The sequence below is a fragment of the Rhinatrema bivittatum genome, chromosome 2, assembly GCF_901001135.1.
Source record: "Rhinatrema bivittatum chromosome 2, aRhiBiv1.1, whole genome shotgun sequence".
In the NCBI taxonomy this organism is placed as follows: domain Eukaryota; kingdom Metazoa; phylum Chordata; class Amphibia; order Gymnophiona; family Rhinatrematidae; genus Rhinatrema; species Rhinatrema bivittatum.
The window spans coordinates 14,049,881-14,072,062 of NC_042616.1; the positions used below are offsets into that span (position 1 = coordinate 14,049,881).

At 45.1% G+C, this 22,182-nt stretch overlaps 1 protein-coding gene across 2 annotated transcripts; it reads left to right on the forward strand.

Moving 5' to 3' along the window:
- The first annotated feature begins 803 nt into the window (after positions 1 to 803).
- On the forward strand, positions 804 to 19,809 carry LOC115083568 (oocyte zinc finger protein XlCOF6-like). 2 transcript variants are annotated; one of them, XM_029587464.1, is made up of 2 exons: positions 804 to 1,077; positions 13,991 to 19,809. In XM_029587464.1, the coding sequence occupies exons 1-2, from the start codon at positions 819 to 821 to the stop codon at positions 16,000 to 16,002; spliced, it is 2,271 nt and encodes a 756-aa protein (XP_029443324.1). In that variant the 5' UTR covers positions 804 to 818; the 3' UTR covers positions 16,003 to 19,809. The 2 variants fall into 2 exon arrangements, with proteins under 2 accessions (XP_029443324.1, XP_029443325.1); XM_029587465.1 differs by lacking the exon at positions 804 to 1,077 and adding an exon at positions 11,973 to 12,205.
- Positions 19,810 to 22,182: the final 2,373 nt, after the last annotated feature.

The window sequence follows — 22,182 nt, forward strand, 5'->3', positions numbered from 1 at the left end:
TCTCATTCCCCCCTCCCCTAACCCCTCTGAGCACATCTCTGGCCCCCACACTCTCATTCCCCCCTCCCTAACCCCTCAGAGCACATCTCTGGCCCCGCACACACTGATTGCCCCCTCTAAGCACATCTCTGGCCCCCACACTCTCATTCCCCCCCTCCCTAACCCCTCCGAGCACATCTCTGGCCCCCCACACTCTCATCCCCCCCACACTCTCATCCCCCCCCCCAACATACTAACTCCTCCCCTCCTGATCCCTGGCTGTAGCTGCACACTCTGGATTCCTTTGCTGTTGCCTCCAATCCTGCGCTGGGGCCTTCCCGTTCCGCCCACGTGCGATGCTGTGCTGCCTGGGTCTGCCCACAAAATGTGCTCCTGACGTGTGCATCAACAAGGCTTGCAGCTCTGCTCTGATTGGCTTACTGCTGCAATATAGGGATAGGGTGCGCCTGCTATGGACAGGCTTCATCGCAGCAGCCAATCACTGTAACATGATTCAGAGCACAAGTCCCGCCCAACAAGCCCAAAAAAACCGCGACTGGCAGAAAAAAATAGCCCAATTAAAAGCAACCCGCGAACCGGAAAAAAACCCCGCGAATGACTACAAAAAGAAGCCCAATCTCGCGGTAAATAAGCGAGGTTGGCAACACTGGGCTGCAGAGTTACCCATTTTGGTTTTTATGAACGGAACAGGACTTGGCTTTATTAATCAGCCAATTGCAACACCCACGCCCTGGGACTACATTTCCCACAATTCCAATAAATCTCAGCCTGAGGAAAGACAGTGCAGGACTACATTTCCCAGCATCCACCCCAACTAGATGGGCCACAGGGTCTTTTTCTACCGTCAAGTTTCGGTTTCTAACAGCTCCTTCTGCAGCGGCTGCAGTTCCCACTTCCTCTTCCTTTGTGATGTCACTTCCTGCTGGAAGGGGGCGGTGCTCCCTTTACGGAGCGTGGTGCTGAGACCGGAAGCTGCTGCCAATCATCCCCAGGGACCGTGCAGGGAGGGAGCCGGGGCTGGAAATCCTGCTCTGGAGAAGGGGCAGGAGAATGGCTGCAGGGCTTTCTGCTCAGCAGGTAGGAGGGGGGCAGGGGATGCAGCCTGGGACTGATCCCATCCCCCACCCCAGGGACCGTGCAGGGAGGGAGCCGGGGCTGGAAATCCTGCTCTGGAGAAGGGGCAGGAGAATGGCTGCAGGGCTTTCTGCTCAGCAGGTAGGAGGGGGGCAGGGGATGCAGCCTGGGACTGATCCCATCCCCCACCCCAGGGACCGTGCAGGGAGGGAGCCAGGGCTGGAAATCCTGCTCTGGAGAAGGGGCAGGAGAATGGCTGCAGGGCTTTCTGCTCAGCAGGTAGGAGGGGGGCAGGGGATGCAGCCTGGGACTGATCCCATCCCCCCAGCCTCTCACTGAATCCATTCTTTGGGCTCCTTATTCTCTGCATCCGCTCAGGCTCTTCTTCATGCTTCTCCCCCTCATACAGCAGCAGCTCCTCCTGCTTAAGGACCCTCTCAGTTTCTGCTTCCTGTGATTTCTTTACCTTCCCCCTCTGCCGCTTCCTCTCACCTTTGCCTTTTTTCACTGAGAGTTTGATGCTCCCAAGGTCTTGTCTGGGTACTTTTCTAGTTGCTTTTACAAAACTGGAGATACAAATTTCTCCCCCTACTCTCCTATTCTTTGGGTTGCTCATAACTCATTATTTGTAGACAATTTAGCTGGTGGAGGTGCTCTGGGTAGGGTAAATTTTAGTTGCCCTGGGTAAAGTTAGTCTGATTGTTTTTTGTAGACCAGAAAGGAGAAAAGTGCATGGGGGTAACTTGCTGGTGCAGTGGTTACTACCCTTATCCTGTAAGCCTTTATACTGTTGATGCAACTTTCCTGGACATAGCCAGGTCATTCCAGACCAGTGGGTTTATACCTCCCTACCAGCAGATGGAGGCAGAGAACAAACCCTTGAGGCACTGCTACATAACCGAGAGTGCCACCTGCAGTCCCTCCGTATTCTCTGGTAGAGGTGCAAACCTGCAGTCCTGACTGATCTGGAAGTGTGAGAAGTGCTGCAGCTCCCCGAGGTGACAGGTTCCAGTGGCTGCCATCGCTGGAACCTGTCACCTTGGCTAATGGGGGGTTGGTCACCCCAGGCTGTTTCAGCCCACTGTTTCTGGGGCCCCTGATAGCCAGGGGACTGGCTCACTCTCGGTGCCCTGAGGTCCCCTCCTGCCTGCTGCTGGACTCACCAAGGAAGTATCCCCCCTGGGGATTGTTGCTGCTTTCTCTTTGTGGGTGAAGCTAATTAAAAAAAAAAAAAAGCAGCCTGCATTTGCTTCTGCGGAGAGTTTCCATCCCGGGATAATCGGGCTGGGGGGCTGTACTGGGGTTGGCCAGCCTCAGCAGCTGCTGGGTCCGGTAAGGGAGTGGGAGCCATGTGGGCAGGTGTAGGAGCCTTCTCCTGACCGGGATTCAACAATTTCAGCACATCTGCCCATCTCGGCCTTTCTCCCGTACTCCGATGGTTGCTCCATGGCTGCGCTTCTGGGTGACTCGGCCTCCATATTGTGAGGCCCACTTCATGCAGCAGTGCTTAGTGGGGAGATTGCTGCCATATTGAATCCCTTACTCCTCCTTCCCCTGCGGTGCAGGGATGCGGGGAGGAGTCTCCATCCTGTCGCCCTGAGCCGGCCTTGGGGGGATCCAGGAGGCTTTTCCCCAGAGGTTATTTTGCTGACGCATGACGCCTTCCTGGCTCGGAAGGCAGGTGCTCGGAGAACCAGGGAATGGTCCACTGGATCATCCAAGAGACACGCTCGGGGTTTGCAGGCTCTCTGGGCCTTGTAGTCAAGCGTCGCGGATCATGGGACTCTCGTCTGGACCCTGTCCCCTGGGATCTGGAGGACTCTGATGAGCTGCAGGAGGACTCTGAGGTGGACCCGGATATTGATCTGAGTCCTGGCCCTGATGCCACCAAGGATGATCCGGATTCTGTGGATGCTTCCAGGGCAGATGGTGATGACCATCGTTTAGTTTGCCTATTTAAAAGGGAGAAGTTGCACCCTCTCATTCCCCAGGTGTTAGATGAACTGGGGATCAAGTTGGATCTGGAGGAGTCAGAAGGCGAGGGCGTCAACTAGTTCTTGATGGTCTGCGGGGTCCTCCCAGTGCTTTCCCAATCCTAAGAAGATTCAAAACCTAATTAGCTGGGAGTGGGATTCCCAGAAAGTGTGCTTGAAGGTGAGGAGAGTGACGTCCAAGCTATATCCCAATGTGGATGAGCATTTGGATCGTCTGAGAACACCTTGGGTGGATGTACTGGACTCTGCGGTGACCAAGAAGACTACCATTCCATTAGTGGGGTCAGCAGCGTTGAAGGGCATTTAAAGTGCATGTCCGAGGTGTCCATCTTGGGCCTCCGGACAGCCGTTTGTGCCAGCTTGATGCAACGCGCCTGCTTATGTTGCATTCAGAAACTGCAGGAACCGATATCTTCAGGAGTACTATTCCCCGATCAGGCAGTGCGCCTTGAAGCAGGAGTTGCTTATGTGGTGGATGCTTTGTATGATCTCATGTGCATGGCAGCCAGGAGTATGGTTTGGGTGGTTGCTGCCCGATGACTCCTGTGGCTATACAACTGGTTGGCGGATATGTCATCCAAGACTCAGTTTTGTAATCTGCCTTTTAAGGGGAAGCTTCTTTTCGGAGAAGATCTGAATCAACTGATGAAGTCCCTCGGTGAATCCAAGGGCCTTAGATTGCCAGAAGACAAAAAGGGCAGTAAGAAGCCTTATTCATCTTGCCCACGTTTTCGAGAGAGAGTCGAGACATTTTTTTGTCAGGCAGAGGGGGCTCCTCTGCAGGTTCCAAGCAGCCGTCAGGTCTCCAGCAGGCTGTCCCTTTTTTACAAGGAGTGGGTCAAAATCATCTCTGACCTGTGGGTTATAGAGGTAGTGAAAGATGGTTACTCCTTAGAACTTTTACAGCCTCCAAAGAAGCCTTCCTGGAGTGGTACTGTTCTTCCCGAAACAAAGTTCCTTGTCTGCTGCATCTACCAGTACCACGGGTCTGGGACTATCTTCAGGTCTTGGGTTCCATGGCATCGACGTTGGACCTGGTTCAATGGGCCTTTGCTCATATGCAGCCCCTGCAGAAGACACTATTATCCTGGTGGAAACTGGTATCAGAGCAATTTTTTCTTCCGCTCCCCCTTTTGAAGGAGGCCAGGATCAGCCTCCAGCTAGGTCTTCCTCCACTTTATGTTGAAGAAAGAAGTGACGAATCTGTAAATATTGAAATACATCTGATGGTTCCAGTTGAAAACGACTACTAAGTGTGGAGAAGGGCAAGAAGCCTCCAGGCTCCCATAAATGTACCATTTGAGTGATGCCTTTGTTGATCCATTTGGCAAAGGCTCGTAAGTTCTCTGCGGGTTTAAAAGTTTTTTGGTGTAAGAATTGCATGCTATAGAAAAAAGTCTTGTGGCCCACCAACACTTTCCGCCATTGATTCCACGTTTGTAAAGTGGATTGGACCGTGGCAGGTAAATTAACCAATGACCTCCAGGAAGTGCGGTGTTGCCATAACAGTGCAGTTATGGGAGTGCTTCCTAATATCGCCTGCTCCAACAGAACCCACGGTTTTTGTCGCTTTATTGGATGCCACTCTACAGCTGCTTTGAGTTGTGCCGCCCCTTGGTAGCACTGTAAGTTTGGCAACCCCATGCCTCCTTGGGTTTTGGGTAAGTAAAGAGTCTCTCTCGCTATGCGCGGCCTCTTACCCTTCCACAGGTATTTGTTGATTCTATTTTGCCACTTTCTAACTAATTTAGAAGGTATCACCATAGGAAGAGTTTGCAAAAGATATAATATCCTGGGCATGACATTCATTTTAATAACTGCCAAACGGCCCAGCCATGAGATGTGATAGCGATCCCATTCCTCCAGCTCTTTATAAATTTTGGCCATCAAAGGAGGATAGTTAAACTGATACAGGTTACAAGCCGGGTCTATATAGATTCCCAAATATTTTATCTTAGATTTAGCCCATTTAAATGGGAATCCGGATTGCAGCAGGGGTAACCCAGACTGGGGAACCGACACATTTAAAAGTTCAGATTTTTCCCAGTTAATTTTGAAGCCTGACACAGCACTAAAAATCGTAAGTTCGTCAGTGATGGCCCGTAAAGAGGGAAATGGATCTGTGATAGTAAATAAAATATCGTCAGCGAATAAGGACAATTTAGAAAAAAAATCGCCCACTCTAATCCCTTGGATATCAGTGTTGGATCGAATCTGATGTGTGAAGGGCTCCAAAAATAAAGCAAAAAGTAATGAGGAGAGTGGACACCCTTGTCTGGTTCCCCGTCCCACGTTGAAGGGCTGTGAGTATCCTCCATTGATTTTTAAACATGCTGTGGGGGAATCATATAATTTCATCACCCATCTAATAAATCTTTTTCCAAAATTAAAGGCCCGCAGCGTTTGAAAGAGAAAAGGCCAGTACACAAAATCAAAGGCCTTTTCGGCGTCTAGTGCTAGGAGGACCATGGGTATGTTTTGCGATCTCGTCCACCACATAGAGTTCACAGTCTTTCTAACATTGTCCGAAGCCATCCTGCCAGGTATGAAGCCAGATTGATCCGAATGTACCAGATCTGGTAGGAAAGCATTGAGACGGTTGGCGAGGATTTTAGTCAGCAATTTCATATCAAGATTTATTAGGGAAATTGGGCGATAAGAACCGCATACGGTGGGGTCTCTGCCTGGTTTTGCTAATAGGGTCACTCCAGCGAGGTTGGCTTCCCTAGAAAAGGAGTGGGGTCCCTGTAGGGAATTAAAGAGAGAAACCAGAAGAGGAGCGATTGTAGTGGCAAATATTTTATAAAATGGATCCATCCAATCCCGGTGACTTCCCCGTCTTCAAGGATTTAATAGCCCACATTACCTCAGCAGATGTGATATCTTTATCTAGAGAGTCCTGAGTGTCCCGCTGCAACTTTGGTACTGGAACACTTGCTAAATATTTATCGATCTCTTGGGGTTGTATATGAGAAGCCGCTGCATAGAGATCTGAATAGAAGCATAGGAATCTCTTCCGAATATCAGAGTTAGAAGTCAGTATCTGACCTGATTCATCTTTCAGTTTGATAATGTTATTTTGAGTTTGCTTTATTTTCAGTGTACGAGCCAATTGTTTGCCAGCCTTATTACCCCCTTCGAAATACTGCTGTTTGTTAAGTTCAAGATTGCGAGCAATTTGTGCAGCTTCCAACTCATCTAAATGATGACGCAGTCGATCCATCTGAGCAAGTATATCGGGTTCTCCAGACTGAGAGTGGATATGGCCCAGGTATTGTAGTTGTAGGAGAGTATCCAGTTTATCTTTAATTCATTGTTTTTTGAGAAAAGACCCACGTGCGATTAGTTTGCCTCATATGACCGCTTTTAGACAGTCCCACAGGGTCATAGGAGTTATCTCATCCGTCATATTCAGAAGCAAATAATCCTGTATGTCTTTTTGAAGTTGAGCGCAAAAGTCAGTGTCCTCGAGTAAACTGTCGTTGAGTTTCCAAAATTGTTGACCTCTATCATACGATGTAACGTTTATTTTTAGAGTTATCGGACTATGGTCAGACCAAGTGATAGACCCGATTTGGGGTTGAGATATAATGGTTGGTGAAAAACCCTGTGAGTTATCTAGGCGGGGCTTATTCGTTAAGTTGAAGTCGCCACCCACAAGTAAATGGCCTGCAGCGCATTGTTCCAAAAGTTGCGACACCTTATTGAAGAAATCTCCCTGTGCCGAATTAGGTGTTACGATCCGGGCAGGCTCTTACCCTCTCGCGGCTAGTCGAGCCGCCGACGCTGCTGTCTGTCCGGGCTCTCCCCGACGTGCCTCTGCCTTCCCGGGGTCCTCAGCTGGCAGGGAGGGTGTCCCTGCCGGTGCCCGTGTGCAGCCCGGGTCCTCGACCGGCAGGGAGCCGTCCCTGCTGGTGCCTGCAGTTTCCCACAGTTCCCTGCAGCCAGCCTTACCTCTCTGCCTGCAGCCTGCTACAGCTCCCTGCTCGTCCTGCAGCCAGCACTTCTCTCTCTCTGCTTCAGTCCTGGCGGCTGGGAGCCGCTCTAGCCCAGGGCTGCTCCGCTGCTTCCCTGGGTTTCCCACGTGGCTGAGGACACCACCAGCTTCCAGCACTCATCTCTCCGGCTTTCTAGGGCGCGAGCGCGCGCCTCCCGTCTGTTCTTCAAGGGACTATGCTGTTGTTATGTGAGAGGGAGTTATCAACTTAGCAGGAGCACGCCCCCAGACAGCCAACTTAGAACAATAGCAAATGCAAACTGCATGTATAAAATCTCCTCAGACTCTTAACAGGCTTTAGTGCAGTAAAATCTTACGACCATGAGTATCCACCAACTTGATATGCCTGTTATTTGAGAATCATGAGCAAACCTCTTACTTAACAGTATAAACAATGCAAAGCATTTCCCTTAGCAGTGTAAAAGGATATGTGAAGCCCACTGTCTCAATTGGGTTCCCGGCTAGATTGTCCTAAGTCAGGATTACGACGCAGTCTTTTATCTCCTCTGGTTACTCTTTGCCAGCGCGGGAAATCTTCTCTTCTGGGAGTATTTTTAACCGTCGCTGAAGCATCTTCTATGCCTGAGTAGCCTGCGGACTTCAATATATAGGAAGCTTATGCCACTGTTTTAATGCGGTGGGTCTCACCCTTCAAGGAGAAACTTAGTCGAAAAGGAAATAGCCAATGATACCTTATTTTATCTTTTCTCAATGTCTCTGTGATATTTCTGAACTCCTGACGCTTCCTAATCGTGATGGGAGACAAATCTGCAAATATCATCATTTCGTGACCATTCCAGTTCCAAGTCGCTTATTTCCTGGCTATAGCTGCAAATTTATCTTTAACCGCAAACTCATGGAAGCATGCAATGATATCTTTAGGTTTATTGGAATTTCTGGATCCCATCACCCTATGCGCTCGTGCAAGCTTCACTTCAGTGGCTGAATTTGAAGTCTGGGTTAGATCTCTCTCTGTAAGTAGCATGGCGCAAACTTGAGATACAACAGTGACGCAGTCCTGAAAGTCGGCGTTTCGGGTATGCCTCGGAATTGCAGGTTTTGGTGGTGGGAGCGATTTTCGAGGTCTTCGACTTTTTCATTGAGATGTTCTACTTCTACTTGCAACTCGGTCAAGGTTTCACGTGTCATTTTGATTTCGTCGCTGTTCGCCTCTGCCCTCGTCTCAACTTCAAAAATGCGGCGGCCATTTTCCGCAACTTCCCCCCTCATCTCCTCGATCGAGTTCATGATGTCAGTAGTATGAGTTAAGATATTTTTAAGCTCGGCGAGCCAGGCTTTCATTTCTGCACGATTCGGGGGCTCACATTCATCAGGATTCGGCTCTTCATCGTGATCTTCCATATCAGATTTATCCGTGTCATCCGGCACCATTTTCCTGCCAGCTATCTCAGCGTTCTCAGTGGCTTTTTTATAAGACAACTTTTTAAAGTCCATTGGTTTTCGCCTTACCGACATCAGATAGCTTAAAGGTAGCTGCTCAGAGATTTCTGTGGAGATTCGCTCGCATAGGAAGGAGATATAAAAAGTATTTGGTGGCAGTCTGAGGGAGCTCTTAGTTCAGGCGGCCATCTGCCAAGGTGACGTCACTTCCCTCCAATCACGGAACACTTTTGTCAAAGTTTCTAGAACTTTGACTGGCACCTACTGGGAATGCTATCTTAAATCCCCGCCACTCTAATCAACTCTCATTAACGGCGCAATCATTGTATGACCTTCATAATAGGCATCATTGTGAGGCAACACGTACCATTTTTCACTCTGCCTTATTTTTAATCATTGGTCAGTCCATATTTCATTTTTTCATTATTTTGTGCTTGAAAGTAAAGTGCTCTGTGTATTTAAAAATTTTTCGACAAACGTTTAACTTTTCCCAGAATATCAATGGTAAATCATACTGTTACTTAGCTTGAAATTCATGCTTTTCTTAATATTACAGCCCAAGATTCTTCACATCCGATGGTCTATAGCAATGTGTCCAATCTCCACATTGCCTTACTGTGTCCGTGCCCGACACTGTACAATGTTTCGGACGTTGTCGTCCTTCCTCAAGGGCAATATTCTGCGCCACAAACATAAACATATTGCAACATCAATATCAACGTTTAATATTGTAACAAAGTCCCAACCATGTAACGCTACTCACTCAATTTTCCACCAACATGGCTTTCAGCGTGTTTTTTAACCTTCTCTTCCGGTTTTGTATTTCCCGCCTCCATTTTTAAACCCCCTGTCTTTAGTGACGTATGTGCAACGTCACTTCTGGTGTTATAATGAATACCACTCAATCATACTATTCAAGCCAGATGGAATAACGGTATGCATCCAGAAAATCTACTGTTGCTCCTTAAGATTTAACAAAAAATTAGGATCGCCACCTCGCTTGTGCATTGTAACTACTTCTAACACACGCTATTGTAACTGTTGAAAAGTATGTTGTTTTTCCTGACAATGAGCCACCATTGGGGCCAATATTTTTCCTGTGGCAATGCAACTGCGATGTTCAATTAATCTGACACGTATTTGACGTTTCGTACGTCCTATATAATACAAGTTGCAAGGGCAAACAATGATATATATCACTCTAGATGTATCACAAGAAGAATATTGCCGTGCTTTATGCACTTTTCCATGTTTATCGATCCACGATTCGCCCTCTATGACTTGACTGCACAGGGAGCAGTGTTTACATGGCCAATGACCAATGTTCTCATTCATACTGCTCAGACTTGTTGGAGGCATGTAAGAGTGTGTCACTAAGTCCCCCACATTTTTACCTCTACTATATGCTATGATAGGTGACTCCTTAAAAATATCATGTATTTTTAAAACTGGCCAATGTTGATGTATCAACGACGAGATTTTTCGTGCTTGATTGGAATATGGTATAGTACACACTATGCGTGACTCTTCACATTCTATTGATTTGTCAAGGAGCAACCATTGTCGCTCGGCATTATACGCCCTCTTGTATGCCTTTTTTTATATATTTCACCGGATAGCCTCGTTCAAGCAATCGTACCTTAAGAAATTCTGCCTGATGGACAAATTCAGCTCGCGTACTACAGATCCTCCGTATACGGAGAAATTGACCTATGGGTAAATTATTCCGTAGTTGTTGGGGATGGAAACTAGTATAATGTAAGAGTGTATTCCTCTCACACTCTTTTCGAAATAAACTAGTGGTAAAACGCCCATTAACTTGTTTGGCAATATCCAAAAAATTAATATCTGTATAATGGTAAGTACTAGCAAACTGTAAATGCTCATCTATTTGATTAATTTTGGAATTTTTCAGGACAGATTGCTTAAAGGCTTGGCCTTTAACTCCTTAAAGGTTCAACTGGCAGCATTCACCTGTTATAGGAACCGAGTTCTTGGTGGGTTTTTGTCTTCCCATCCAGATGTCTCTGTTCATGAAGAAAGTTAAGCATCTTAATCTTCCCTTGTGGCTACCAGTATCCTTATGGTAACTTAATCTGATTGTGGATTCCTTTCATGTCCTACCTTTTCAACTGCAACATAGCTTCTTCTTGAAGGTTTTTAACCCTAGAAAAACAGTCTTCAAGGTAATCTGCTCAAGACGTCAAGTTTCCGAGCTACAGGCTTTTTCTTGCCATAAGCCGTTCCTGCCTGTGACTCTGGGAGCGGTACAGCTTTGGACTTTACCTTCTTTTAGCCCAAAGTGGTTTCAGAATTTCATTTTACTCTGTTTATTTCCTTGGCCACACTGGAGAGGAATACAGAGGAGAGTGATTATCTTCTCTTGCTTGCTCTGGCTGTCAAGTGGCATCTGATGCAGTACTTGGAAGTTATTCATCCTCTCAGTAAGTCTGGTCAACTGTGCTCCATGGCAGAGGTATACAAGGTGAGCCAGTAGTGCGGGCAACTATAGTCCGTTATTGGATTATGGAAGTCATCAGCGGTCATCCTTACGCACTCTTCCTGGCATTCTGCTTGATCGTTGGGCGATGCTGCTGAGTCCCTGGGCAGCTTTGGTACATCTCACTGGTGTGGATTAGCCTGCCCAAGTGAACAGGATGGAGAATTCCCTACTTACCTGATGACATTTTTTATTTAATTTTAATCTTCTTTCCTCTGGGGAAGACAGGCCGATCCACAGTCCACCCTCGGCTGCCATCTTGCTTTCAGTTTGTCCTCTAGGTATGAACGACGCAGAGTGTTATATCTGTTACTCATTTCAGGATTGGTCAGTCCCATGACCAGCTCCTTACTTTAGTAAATGTTAGCTCTTTTGACTGAGCTCAGTGTTCTCAGTTGGTTGGAAGCATAAGTGGTTATGTTCATGTATAATCAGTTTGTCCACAGTTTGGCTTTTCCAGAGAATACTTGCGGGCTGATGTTGGGACAGGCCTATATGTCCTTGCCATCAGCTTTTACTCTGTCTCCACCTGCTGGTAGAGGTGCATAACCCATTTGTGTGGATTGACCAGCCTGAAGGCAAAAGAAAGGAAATTATCAGGTAAGTATTAATTTCTCCTTTCCTTTCCCTGCAGAGAAGGAAACCAAACAGCTGTTTGAGATTTGGGGCACAATCCCTATGTGCCCATGGTTTGCAACATCCATGAATACAGAATTCATACATCACAATGGGAGATATGTCACTGCCCAGGACACCAAACTCTTCCTTCCCTGTTAGGATTTAGCACAGTGAGCCCTCCTGATGGAATAGAACCAGATGTTCCTGATGTTCTGGATAATGCGCTTATAGCTTCCTTTTTATTATAATGTGATTTATCCACGCAATGACATTTCATATTCTGTCTCTGGTATTAGAGAATGTTTTCCATTTTGATTTGAAAACCCTGGGGTCTATGGAGGAAACGGACTCTAGGAGCAACACAGGGAACAAATCTGGCATTTCCTAGGGAAGAGGGGTCCTGGTGTCCTCTTTTCCATGATAAAATGTTAGGAGAATAAATCCAGCTGAGATCTAATGCACTCTGAGCCCCTCCACATGCCTTTGTGTTTCAGGTGCTGGTGACGTTTGAGGACATCGCTGTCTATTTCTCCCAAGAAGAGTGGGAGTATTTAGATGAAGGGCAGAAGGAGCTTTACAGGGAGGTGATGAAGGAGAATTATGAGACCTTCATCTCCCTAGGTAAAAATTACATTATCTGCATGTTTAGCGGACTCGAGGGCTGATTTACTGAAGGTCGTTTGTGACTTTTCTCTGACTCCAGCATTGCTCTGTGTCTGAGCTGGCACCTGAGATTGGTTGTTTGGATCTTTTGACGTGAGACCAGCCCCTGCGAGGCAGTCTAGGAATTTATCTCCGATGTCTTACATGAGGCACCTGCTGGGGAACATCCACAAAGTTTCTCAAGGGACTTTACTGAGCCCTCAGCACCAGGCCCAGGACTACTGATCCCACCTGCCTGGATACAGAACTGAATGAGCCAAATTTTAAAAGCGTTACAGGCACTAAAAGATGAATACATGGCTGCATGTAAGCGACATGAATTTCAAAAGCTGCTAATTACTTGCTCATGCTAAAAATGGGCGGGGTCAGCAGTTCAGTGTGTAAATCCTGCGGCTGCTGCTCGTGGCGCACTGTTAGCTGCGTATATTTCCTGCTGCTCCTGATGAGATGTAAGTGTGCAGAAATCACTTTTTAGGACTAACACGATAGGGTGAGGGGTCTTGCTCAACTGGGGGGAGTGCAGGATGAAGAACTAGAAGGGTCTGGATGACCCTGAGAGACTGGGCAAACTGGAAGAAATGTGCTTTATATTTGCTCGAGTACACATGCTAGGCGTATTTTACATCATACACACGTACTTGTGCACATCATTTAAAACTCCAGCGTAGCTTTGCTCACTCGCCCCCAGGTGCACGTACGGTCGGTGCATTCTTGTTTTACAATTAGCTGAATATGAACAGCAGGATACAAGAGGTCTGAGCTTGCTTCATGACTGTCATTACCCCGTGACCTACTTAGCCATGCACTGATATATTAGGGAGATTTCAGCTTGTCTGCATACTTCTAGCTGTCTCATGGCCATTTTTCCCTTCTCCCCTACCTACAGATCCATTCTCCTTCCTCTTCCTGACGCTGACCCTACCCAATCTCATTCCCCACTTCTGTCCATTGGGAACATCAGGTGCACTGTGAGCCTCCCATATTCTCCACCTCCTCGACCATTCTGTCTTCTGCCTTGTCCATTGCTTTACAAAGATTTCTTCCTCTCATTAAGCCATCACCTCTTACCCTAAGAGAATCTCACTGTCTTTACTGTCATCACACCTGCCCTTCTCTGAATATCAATCTCAGTCCTGTCCCTCCATGGTAACTCTCATCCTTCCCCTCCAAGCTTATCCTACCCCCACTCTCCTCCCTCTTCTCTCCCTCTCAGGTTTTATCTATGGGAGTATCTGCTCTGTTTCTAGCAAGCGTGCCTACATTCCTGACCTCTTGTCTCTCATTCTCTCCATCTTCTCTCTCTTCTGTGTTTATCCCACTGTTATTTTTTATATTCTGTTACAGTTTTCATCTCCAACACTTCCGTAAGGTAGTTCCAGGCATCCTCTACAATTTCTGTGAACAAAAAATATCTCTTGATATTATTCCTAATCTCCCCCCTTGGAACTTTATATCGACCTTTGCTCTACAAATTATTTTCCATTCAAAAGAAGTTTACTTCTTGAGCATTATTACCTTTCAGGTATGTAAGTGTGTCTATCATATCTCCCCCTTTCTCCTCTCCTCTAGGTTATACATATTTAGGAGCTCATCTCAGAAGACTTTTGGTGCAAACCCCATTGTTAGTTATTTTTCATGGTCACCAGTGGTTGGTCAGAAATGCGCAGCTCTAATCCTGTGTGACACTGCCAGATCCATTTGCATGGTCACTAATGTATGATTAATATCTTCTTCTATCACCAGGAAGTGATAAGGTCACACAGCATATAAAGGAGGAGAATCGAGAAGAACAACCTACGGAAGAAGGACTGATCCCAAGAGAATCAGGAACAGTCTTTGAGAATGTTTCACAGGGGACTGAGAGGAGAAACACAAGGAATAGTCAGCAGGAGTCAGAGAAGAAGCAGAGAGACCCTGCAGGAGACTCACGGGATGGCGTCACTGCATGTGAGATGGAGGTCAAAGTCATCCCTGAGCACCAGAGACACGTGAGCACAGGGAGCCTATTCCAAAGTAATAACAGTGATCAAAAGACTTCTGAACTTCACCAGAGGGAGGGGAAAGGGAAGAAATCCTTTCTGAGTGACTCCTGTGGTAAAAGCTTTGATAAGGAATCGCATTTAATATTGCATGAGAAATTCCACCCACTCCAACCATTGTTTTTATGTAGTAAATTTGGGAAAAGCTTCAGTCAGAAGAAAAATCTAAAAGTGCACCTAAGCATATGTAAACCAGAGCCAACCTTCCCCTGCAATGATTGGAGGAAAAGTTTAATTAGTAAGTATAAGCTAAAATTACATCACAAAATCCACCCTGGATGGACACCATTCTCGTGCACTAAAGGTGGAAAATGTTTTGTAAGGAACAAAAACCTCACCCAAATCCCCACTGGAAACAAACCATTTACCTGCACTGATTCTGGGAAAAGCTTCAGTCGTAAGACTATGCTAATGCTGCACCAGAGCATCCACACAGGAGAGAGACCATTCTGTACTAAATGTGGAAAATATTTCATTAGCAAATCACACCTTTCCCAGCACCAGAAAATCCCCACTGGTGAAAGACCATTCTCATGTAGTGAATGTAATAAAAGCTACCCTGAAAAGGGTGCTCTCACAACACACACAAGAATCCACACCGAGAAGCAACGACTCTCATGTAGTGAATGTAATAAAAGCTTCACACAGAAAGGTGCCCTCACAAGACATATGAGAATCCACACAGGGGAGCGACCATTCGCATGTAGTGAATGTAATAAAAGCTTTCCTGAGAAAGGTTTGCTCAAAAACCACATGAGAATCCACACCGGGGAGCGACCTTTCTCCTGTAGTGAATGTAATAAAAGCTTCCTTGAGAAGGGTACTCTCACAAGACACATGAGAATCCACACAGGGGAGCGACCATTCTCCTGTACGGAATGTAATAAAATCTTCATGCAGAAGGGTGCCCTCAAAATACACATGAGAATCCACACAGGAGAGAGACCATTCTCCTGTGCTGAATGTGGAAAATGTTTCATTAGCAAATCACACCTCTCCCACCACCAGAAAATCCACACAGGTGAAAGACCATACATGTGTACTGAATGTAATAAAAGGTTCCCTGAGAAGGGTATGCTCACAAAACACATGAGAATCCACACAACTGAGCGACCATTCTCATGTAGTGAATGTAATAAAAGCTTCTCTGTGAAGAGTGTCCTCACCAAACACATGAGAATCCACACAGCTGAGCGACCATTCTCATGTAGCGAATGTAATAAAAGCTTCCCTGAGAAGGGTGTCCTCACAAAACACATGAGAATCCACACAGCTGTGCAACCATTCTCTTGTAGTGAATGTAATAAAAGCTTCCCTGAGAAGGGTGCCCTCACAAGTCACATGAGAATCCACACAGCTGAGCGACCATTCTCATGCACTGAATGTAATAAAAGCTTCAAGCGGAAGTATGCCCTCATAAGACACATGAGAATCCACACAGGGGAGCGAACATTCTCATGTACTGAATGTAATAAAAGATTCACTGAGAAGGGTGCCCTCACAAGACACATGAGAATCCACACAGGGGAGCGTCCATTCTCATGTAGTGAATGTAATAAAAGCTTCACTAAGAAGAGTGCCCTCACAACACACATTAGAATCCACACAGGGGAGCGACCATTCTCATGTATTGAATGTAATAAAAGATTCACTGAGAAGCGTGCTCTCACAAAACACATAAATTCACACATAGGAGAGGCTATTCTCATGCATTAAATATAGACGGTCCTTTTTTTTTAATTTTTTATTTATTGCATTTCTTTATAATTATTACAAAATACAATTGATGCCAAGGAAATACAACAATCAAAGAATTCAAATCTTAATACTATTTGTATCCCAGCATCATATCATTAATAGAGGATAATAAAAGAACATTTTTAGAAAACATTGACAGTTAGTAAACACTATGGAGCATACATAGGAACAAAGCATATTAACTAATATTCTTCCTAGTACTCCTTCATTCATTTTTTTTTTCCTGTAATCCCTTTATTACAGCCCTTCGGGGGGTGTGTCGAGAAATGCTCGTAATTGCTCTGGAACATTAAAGATATATGAATTTTGTTGGTGTTTTATAAAGCACTTGCAGGGATAGCGTAAAGAGAATTGAGCCCCTCTATCTAATACTTCTTTACAAAGTGCAATAAAGTTTTTTCGCCTAAGTTGTGTTGTTCGCGTAACATCTGGGAATATTCTCACTGGTGCTCCATAGAAATCTAATTTTTGTTGTCTAAAATGAAGTTTCAACACCTCATCTCTCTCTGCTTGGGACATAAATTGTACTAATAGAGTAGATCTACTTTCAATTTTAGATTCATAAGATTTCTCTAGAAAATCAGTCAGGTTAAAGCTTTCTATAGCCTTTATATTTTTATCCTCTTTAGCCTGTTGTAAATAATAGGCCTTAGATAGTTTAGGCAGGGAATTTTCTGAATATTTTAAGATGTTCTTTAGATAACTATTAAACAGATCCCCTGGAGTGACCAGATGAACTTGTGGAAAGTTTAATATTCTTAAATTCAGTTTTCTACTCCTATTCTCTATCATTTCTATTCTCCCCTCATGTTCTTGTATAGATTTTATTACATTAACCTGTATTTTCTGTATTCCCCCAATTTTTTCATCAGCAGTGTTAACATTCTTCTCCAATATCTCTATCTTCCCTTGCACAGATGCATTTTTATTTAATACTTCTTGCACATTTAAAGTTAACTTATTGATTGATTTCTGCATTTTCATAATCATCAATCCCAATTCCTCCAAAGTTAATTTTTTTGGAATTATCTCTAATATATCTTGTCCCATGTTTCTCGAATCACCCTCTCCTGGCTGTTGAGGAGTTCCATTGCCTCCCACAATGTCCGAGCCTTCTCCAATCTCCCAGGACTTATGATCTTCAATGTCCATTGAGATTTTTGTTGGATTTCCAACATCTCTAGAGAGATCGAGTGGGCCTCCTGATGTCATTTTGGCATTCTCAGATTCCATGATGGGAGGAGCCGGTTTCTCCGGGGCACCGGGGGTAAGAGATATTTCACTGGCCAGAGCGGCAGACTCCTGCTCCTGAGTCATGCCGCTAGCGGCCCCAACCGGTGTTCTTAATGAAGGAGTTTGAAAGCAGTCAGGAATAGTTGCTTGATATGATTTAACTGGCGTAGAAGTTGCAGACAGTTCTCTAATTTTAGCCTTTCTTTTCGAGTGGGGCATGGCACTCTACACCAGATAACACTATCAAGCCTTTTACACCTCTAAAAAGCAATATAACAAATGAATGCTTCCAACTTTAACCCAAGAAGAACGTTTTCTATTACTTATCTTGTCGCTGTTTTCTAAGGCCACTCTTTCTTTGAAGAAAATTTTTTCGCCCAATGCCGGCCCAATCCGGACGAAGCCGGACAAAGCCGAGCGCGCCCCTTGACCGTGCGCGGCTTAACCGTCGCGCCGGCGGCGTCCCGCTGGAGTAGACAGTTTTATTGTCTACCGGCTCCTCCTTCTCCGACCTCACCAGCAGCGCCAAATCCGGAAACAGGTAAAGGAACGTAGCAAGCGGGCCTCTCAGCAAGCAGACCCCGAAGAATAGTGTGGCGACGTCTGCCCAAGTAGACAGAGTTTTATTGTCTACCGGCTCCTCCTTCTCCGACGTCACCAGCAGCGCCAAATCCGGAAACAGGTAAAGGAACGTAGCAAGCGGGCCTCTCAGCAAGCAGACCCCGAAGAATAGTGTGGCCATAGACGGTCCTTTATTAGGAAGCAAAATCTCTCAAAACACCAGAAAATCCATTTGCCCCACTACAAACCATTTACATGATCTGAGTCTGAGTAAAGTTTCCATGCTAAACAGACACTTAGGTGCAGATTTTCAAAGCAGCGCACAACCATTCATGTGCATGCAGTTCCCAGCACGCGTACATGAACGCACAGATTTTAAAACATGCGCCAGACTTTCATAAAATACGTGCGGTGATGTTATTGGGCCTTTCCCCGTTCCCTCCCAATCTGCTCCAATTAAGGAAAAGACTGGGAGAGTATTCCATACTCCCTACCTACACTTCTTCCCTCTTCCCCTCTCCTCCCCACCCCCTAAACCCTAACCTACTGTTCCCTAAATTTTTTTTATATATATCAAAATGAATATATCTGTATGTATATCAATATATCAATGTCAAAATCATACGATTTGTTATGTAAAATGAGTGTTATATAAATGAGTGTGATAGAAACAATTTAATAGGAACGATTGGTATATTAACACGTTAATAGAAACATCTTATGATATATACCTTAGTCTCCTATAAAAAATTAGAAATACACCACTTATGCAAATTTCCAATAAAACATGTCCTGATTGGAAAAAACATGTGTAATGGATGTATCTCTCCTATACGCGGGTACTTCATCATTCCTCCGTATAATAGTCAAATATTAACAGTTATAACAAGTGTTAGCAACCAATTTTCCCTTCCTTTCTTCCTTGCCCCCACTCCCCCCTCTCCCCCCTCGACTTAGCTCCACTACTAATAATTGCACAGTAATATATGAGATGTTTGAAATTCTCCAAAATGTATTTCTGGTGTTATGGCTGATGGTATTGACCTCTCGCTACTGCTGAACATGATGTCTAATACTAAACTATAACGAGATCTGTTATTCTTGTTATCCTTGAGATAATAATTCAAGTCTGGAAGATTATTAACTAGCTGCTTGAGACTGAGATATTGGGGTGATCATGGGAGATTTTAACCTCCACTTTGATGCCGCACCCCGCTCTTCCAATTGTGAAGCCCTCCTCACCGCCCTTAGTGCAATGGGATTCAATCAGATCGTCAACAAGCCAACACACAAAGCAGGTCACACCCTGGATCTTATTTTCATCAACTCTAATTTCTCCTGCACTATGGAACCCTCATTTACCCCAATTCTCTGGTCAGACCACTTTCTGATAACAACCACCTTCTCCACAAAAAAAACAGTCTTACACCCCACAGCACCTCTCCACCATTCACTTCAGGAAACCATGTGCTTCCGACATTCTCAGTGAGCAGCTCACCAAGGAATTCACAAACTTGGATCTATCTAACCCCAACTCAGCCGTGCTCTCCTGGCACAAGATTACTGAAGCAGTAGCAAATAAAGTATGTCCCGCAGTCTCCAAATTAATTAACCCAACAAAAAAAGGAAATCAACCCTGGTTCTCCACCGAACTCAAACGGATAAAACAAGAACTACGACACAAAGAAAACAGATGGCGCAAAGCCCCCAACTCATCTACCCTATCAACATACAAAGGAACCGTACATCTTTACAGGACCTCAATTCTAAAGTCAAAAAGAGAATACTACGCCAATAAAATCCACGATCTCCAATATGATGCAAAGGCTCTCTTCTCATATGTATCACAAATCACAAAGTCACTTCCACCGACGATACCAGACGAACAGGCATAATCCAAGGCTAATGAGCTTGCTGTATTCTTTCAGTAGAAGATTTCGAACACTCTCGCACTCCTTCCAACCAATACTACCCCCCCTCGCTACTTTAGCCAATATCCACACCCTCATGGGAGCCAAGCTCGACAATTTCGAACTAACCTCCCCTAAGGAGATCAAATCCCTTCTTAAGAGGCAGAAACCATCCAGCCACCCAGCAGACAACATCCCATCCAAACTTCTGCTACTTATCCCAAACACAATCTCCGGACCACTGACCAACATCATAAACTGCTTGTTAACTCAAGGTGTGTACCCAGACAGTCTAAAAAACGCGGCTCTTAAACCCCTCCTTAAGAAACACAACTTAGACCCCAGTGAACCAGCTAATTTCCGCCCCATCTCTAATCTACCATTCTTAGCCAAACTAACAGAGAAATTGGTAAACACCCAGCTTTCAGAATATTTAGAAGAATACAATATCCTATATCCATCCCAATATGGTTTCCGCAAATCACGCAACACGGAAACCCTTCTCTTCTCACTAACAGACCATATTATTATGGGATTGGACAAAGGCCATTCCTTCCTTCTAATCCTCCTAGACATCTCGGTGGCTTTCGACACCGTCAACCACTCCATCCTCCTGAATCGCCTATCAGACATAGGCATATCTGGATCAGTCCACAGATGGTTCAAGTCTTTCCTTAGTAACAGAAGCTTTAAAGTCAAAATTAACAACAAAGAATCACCTTCTACAAATTCTTCTCTTGGTGTACCTCAAGGATCCTCCCTATCACCCACCCTCTTCAACATCTACCTCCTCTCCCTTTGCCAACTGTTAACAAGTCTCAAACTAATTCACTACATTTATGCAGACGACGTGCAGATTCTGATTCCTATAACAGAATCCATCGCTAAATCACTCACACTCTGGAATAACTGCCTACAATCTATCACCAGCCTTCTCAACAGTTTAAACTTGGTCCTTAACGCCTCTAAGACCGAACTCCTCCTCATCTCTTCCAACCAAGACAACCCCCTCCCACAGACCCACAACACCACCCATCTCACTCATACTCATGTTAGAGATCTCGGGCTAATATTCGATAACCACCTCAACCTAAAGCAAATGATCAACATCACAACCAAAGATTGCTTCTACAGACTCCAGGTTCTAAAAAGACTCAAACCTCTCCTATATTTCCACGACTTCAGGACAGTTCTACAAGCCTTGCTATTTGCTAAAATAGACTACTGCAGTGCTCTCCTCTTAGGCTTCCCCAGCTCAACTACCAAGCCGATACAGAACGCCGCTGCTAGAATCTTGACCAACACCAACCGTGGAGAACATATTACTCCCATCCTCCGAAACCTACACTGGTTACCAGTTAACTACAGAGTCCTACACAAATCACTCACCTTAATACACAAATCCATCCATAATCACCTTCATCTCGACCTCGAAATCCCTCTCAAACTCCATACTTCCATCAGACTGATTAGAGAAGTCTACAAAGGATCTCTACAAGCCCCTCCAACCAAAACCACACGCCTCACTTCGACCAAAGACCGAGCTTTCTCGACAGCAGGCCCAGCCATTTGGAACAACATCCCCTCAGACCTCAGGATGGAACCTTGCCTCCTAACATTTAAGAAAAAACTTAAGACTTGGCTGTTCCGCCAAACCTTCCCAGACCCCTTGGATACACACTAGATGACTAACTCTTTCACGAGCAACGGATCTTTGTACCTCCTCTAAGTACTTTATAAGCACTAGTACCTTTCCTACTTAATAAGCACTAGCCCTGATTCCACGATGTTATTGTTCTTAGTTTAATGCCCTCTTAGGCCTTTCTTTCCAGCTGCTTAAGCTCCCAAGTTTAATCTCCCTGTTGAATGTAACTTTTGATTCTTCTGTGTATATAAAAGTTGTTTTCTGTTACAGTTTCTCCCAGTTCGATGTAAACCGATCTGATATGGTCATTTAACCATGAAGGTCGGTATAGAAAAGTGCTAAATAAATAAATAAATAAATAAATTTCGGTATGTCTCCTGGCAATGGGTGAGAAAGGGACCCCATTCTTCTGTCGTATTCTTTTTTTTTTTTGTCTGGCATTTCCGTGCTGAGCTGTAATTTGGTCAAAACTGGCTAGTTTATACATTTTATTTAACCAGTGCTGGAACACTGGAGCTTCGGTTGAGAGCCAAACAGATAGTATTGTGTGCTTTGCTTGAACAACTGCTATTTCCCAAAACCTTCTTTGTATTCTTGAGGGTTTCTGCCTCCACATTTGAATCTGCCCAAACAGCCAGAACCTAGGGTCATCGGGTATCGTGTGTTCACAAAGGTCAGAGCATATAACTTGAATGTCTTTCCAGAAAGCATGCACTTTGGGACATGACCAGAAGCAGTGAAAGTAATCCCCTATCGGAGTGTCACATTTCTGACATTGGGGGGATGGAC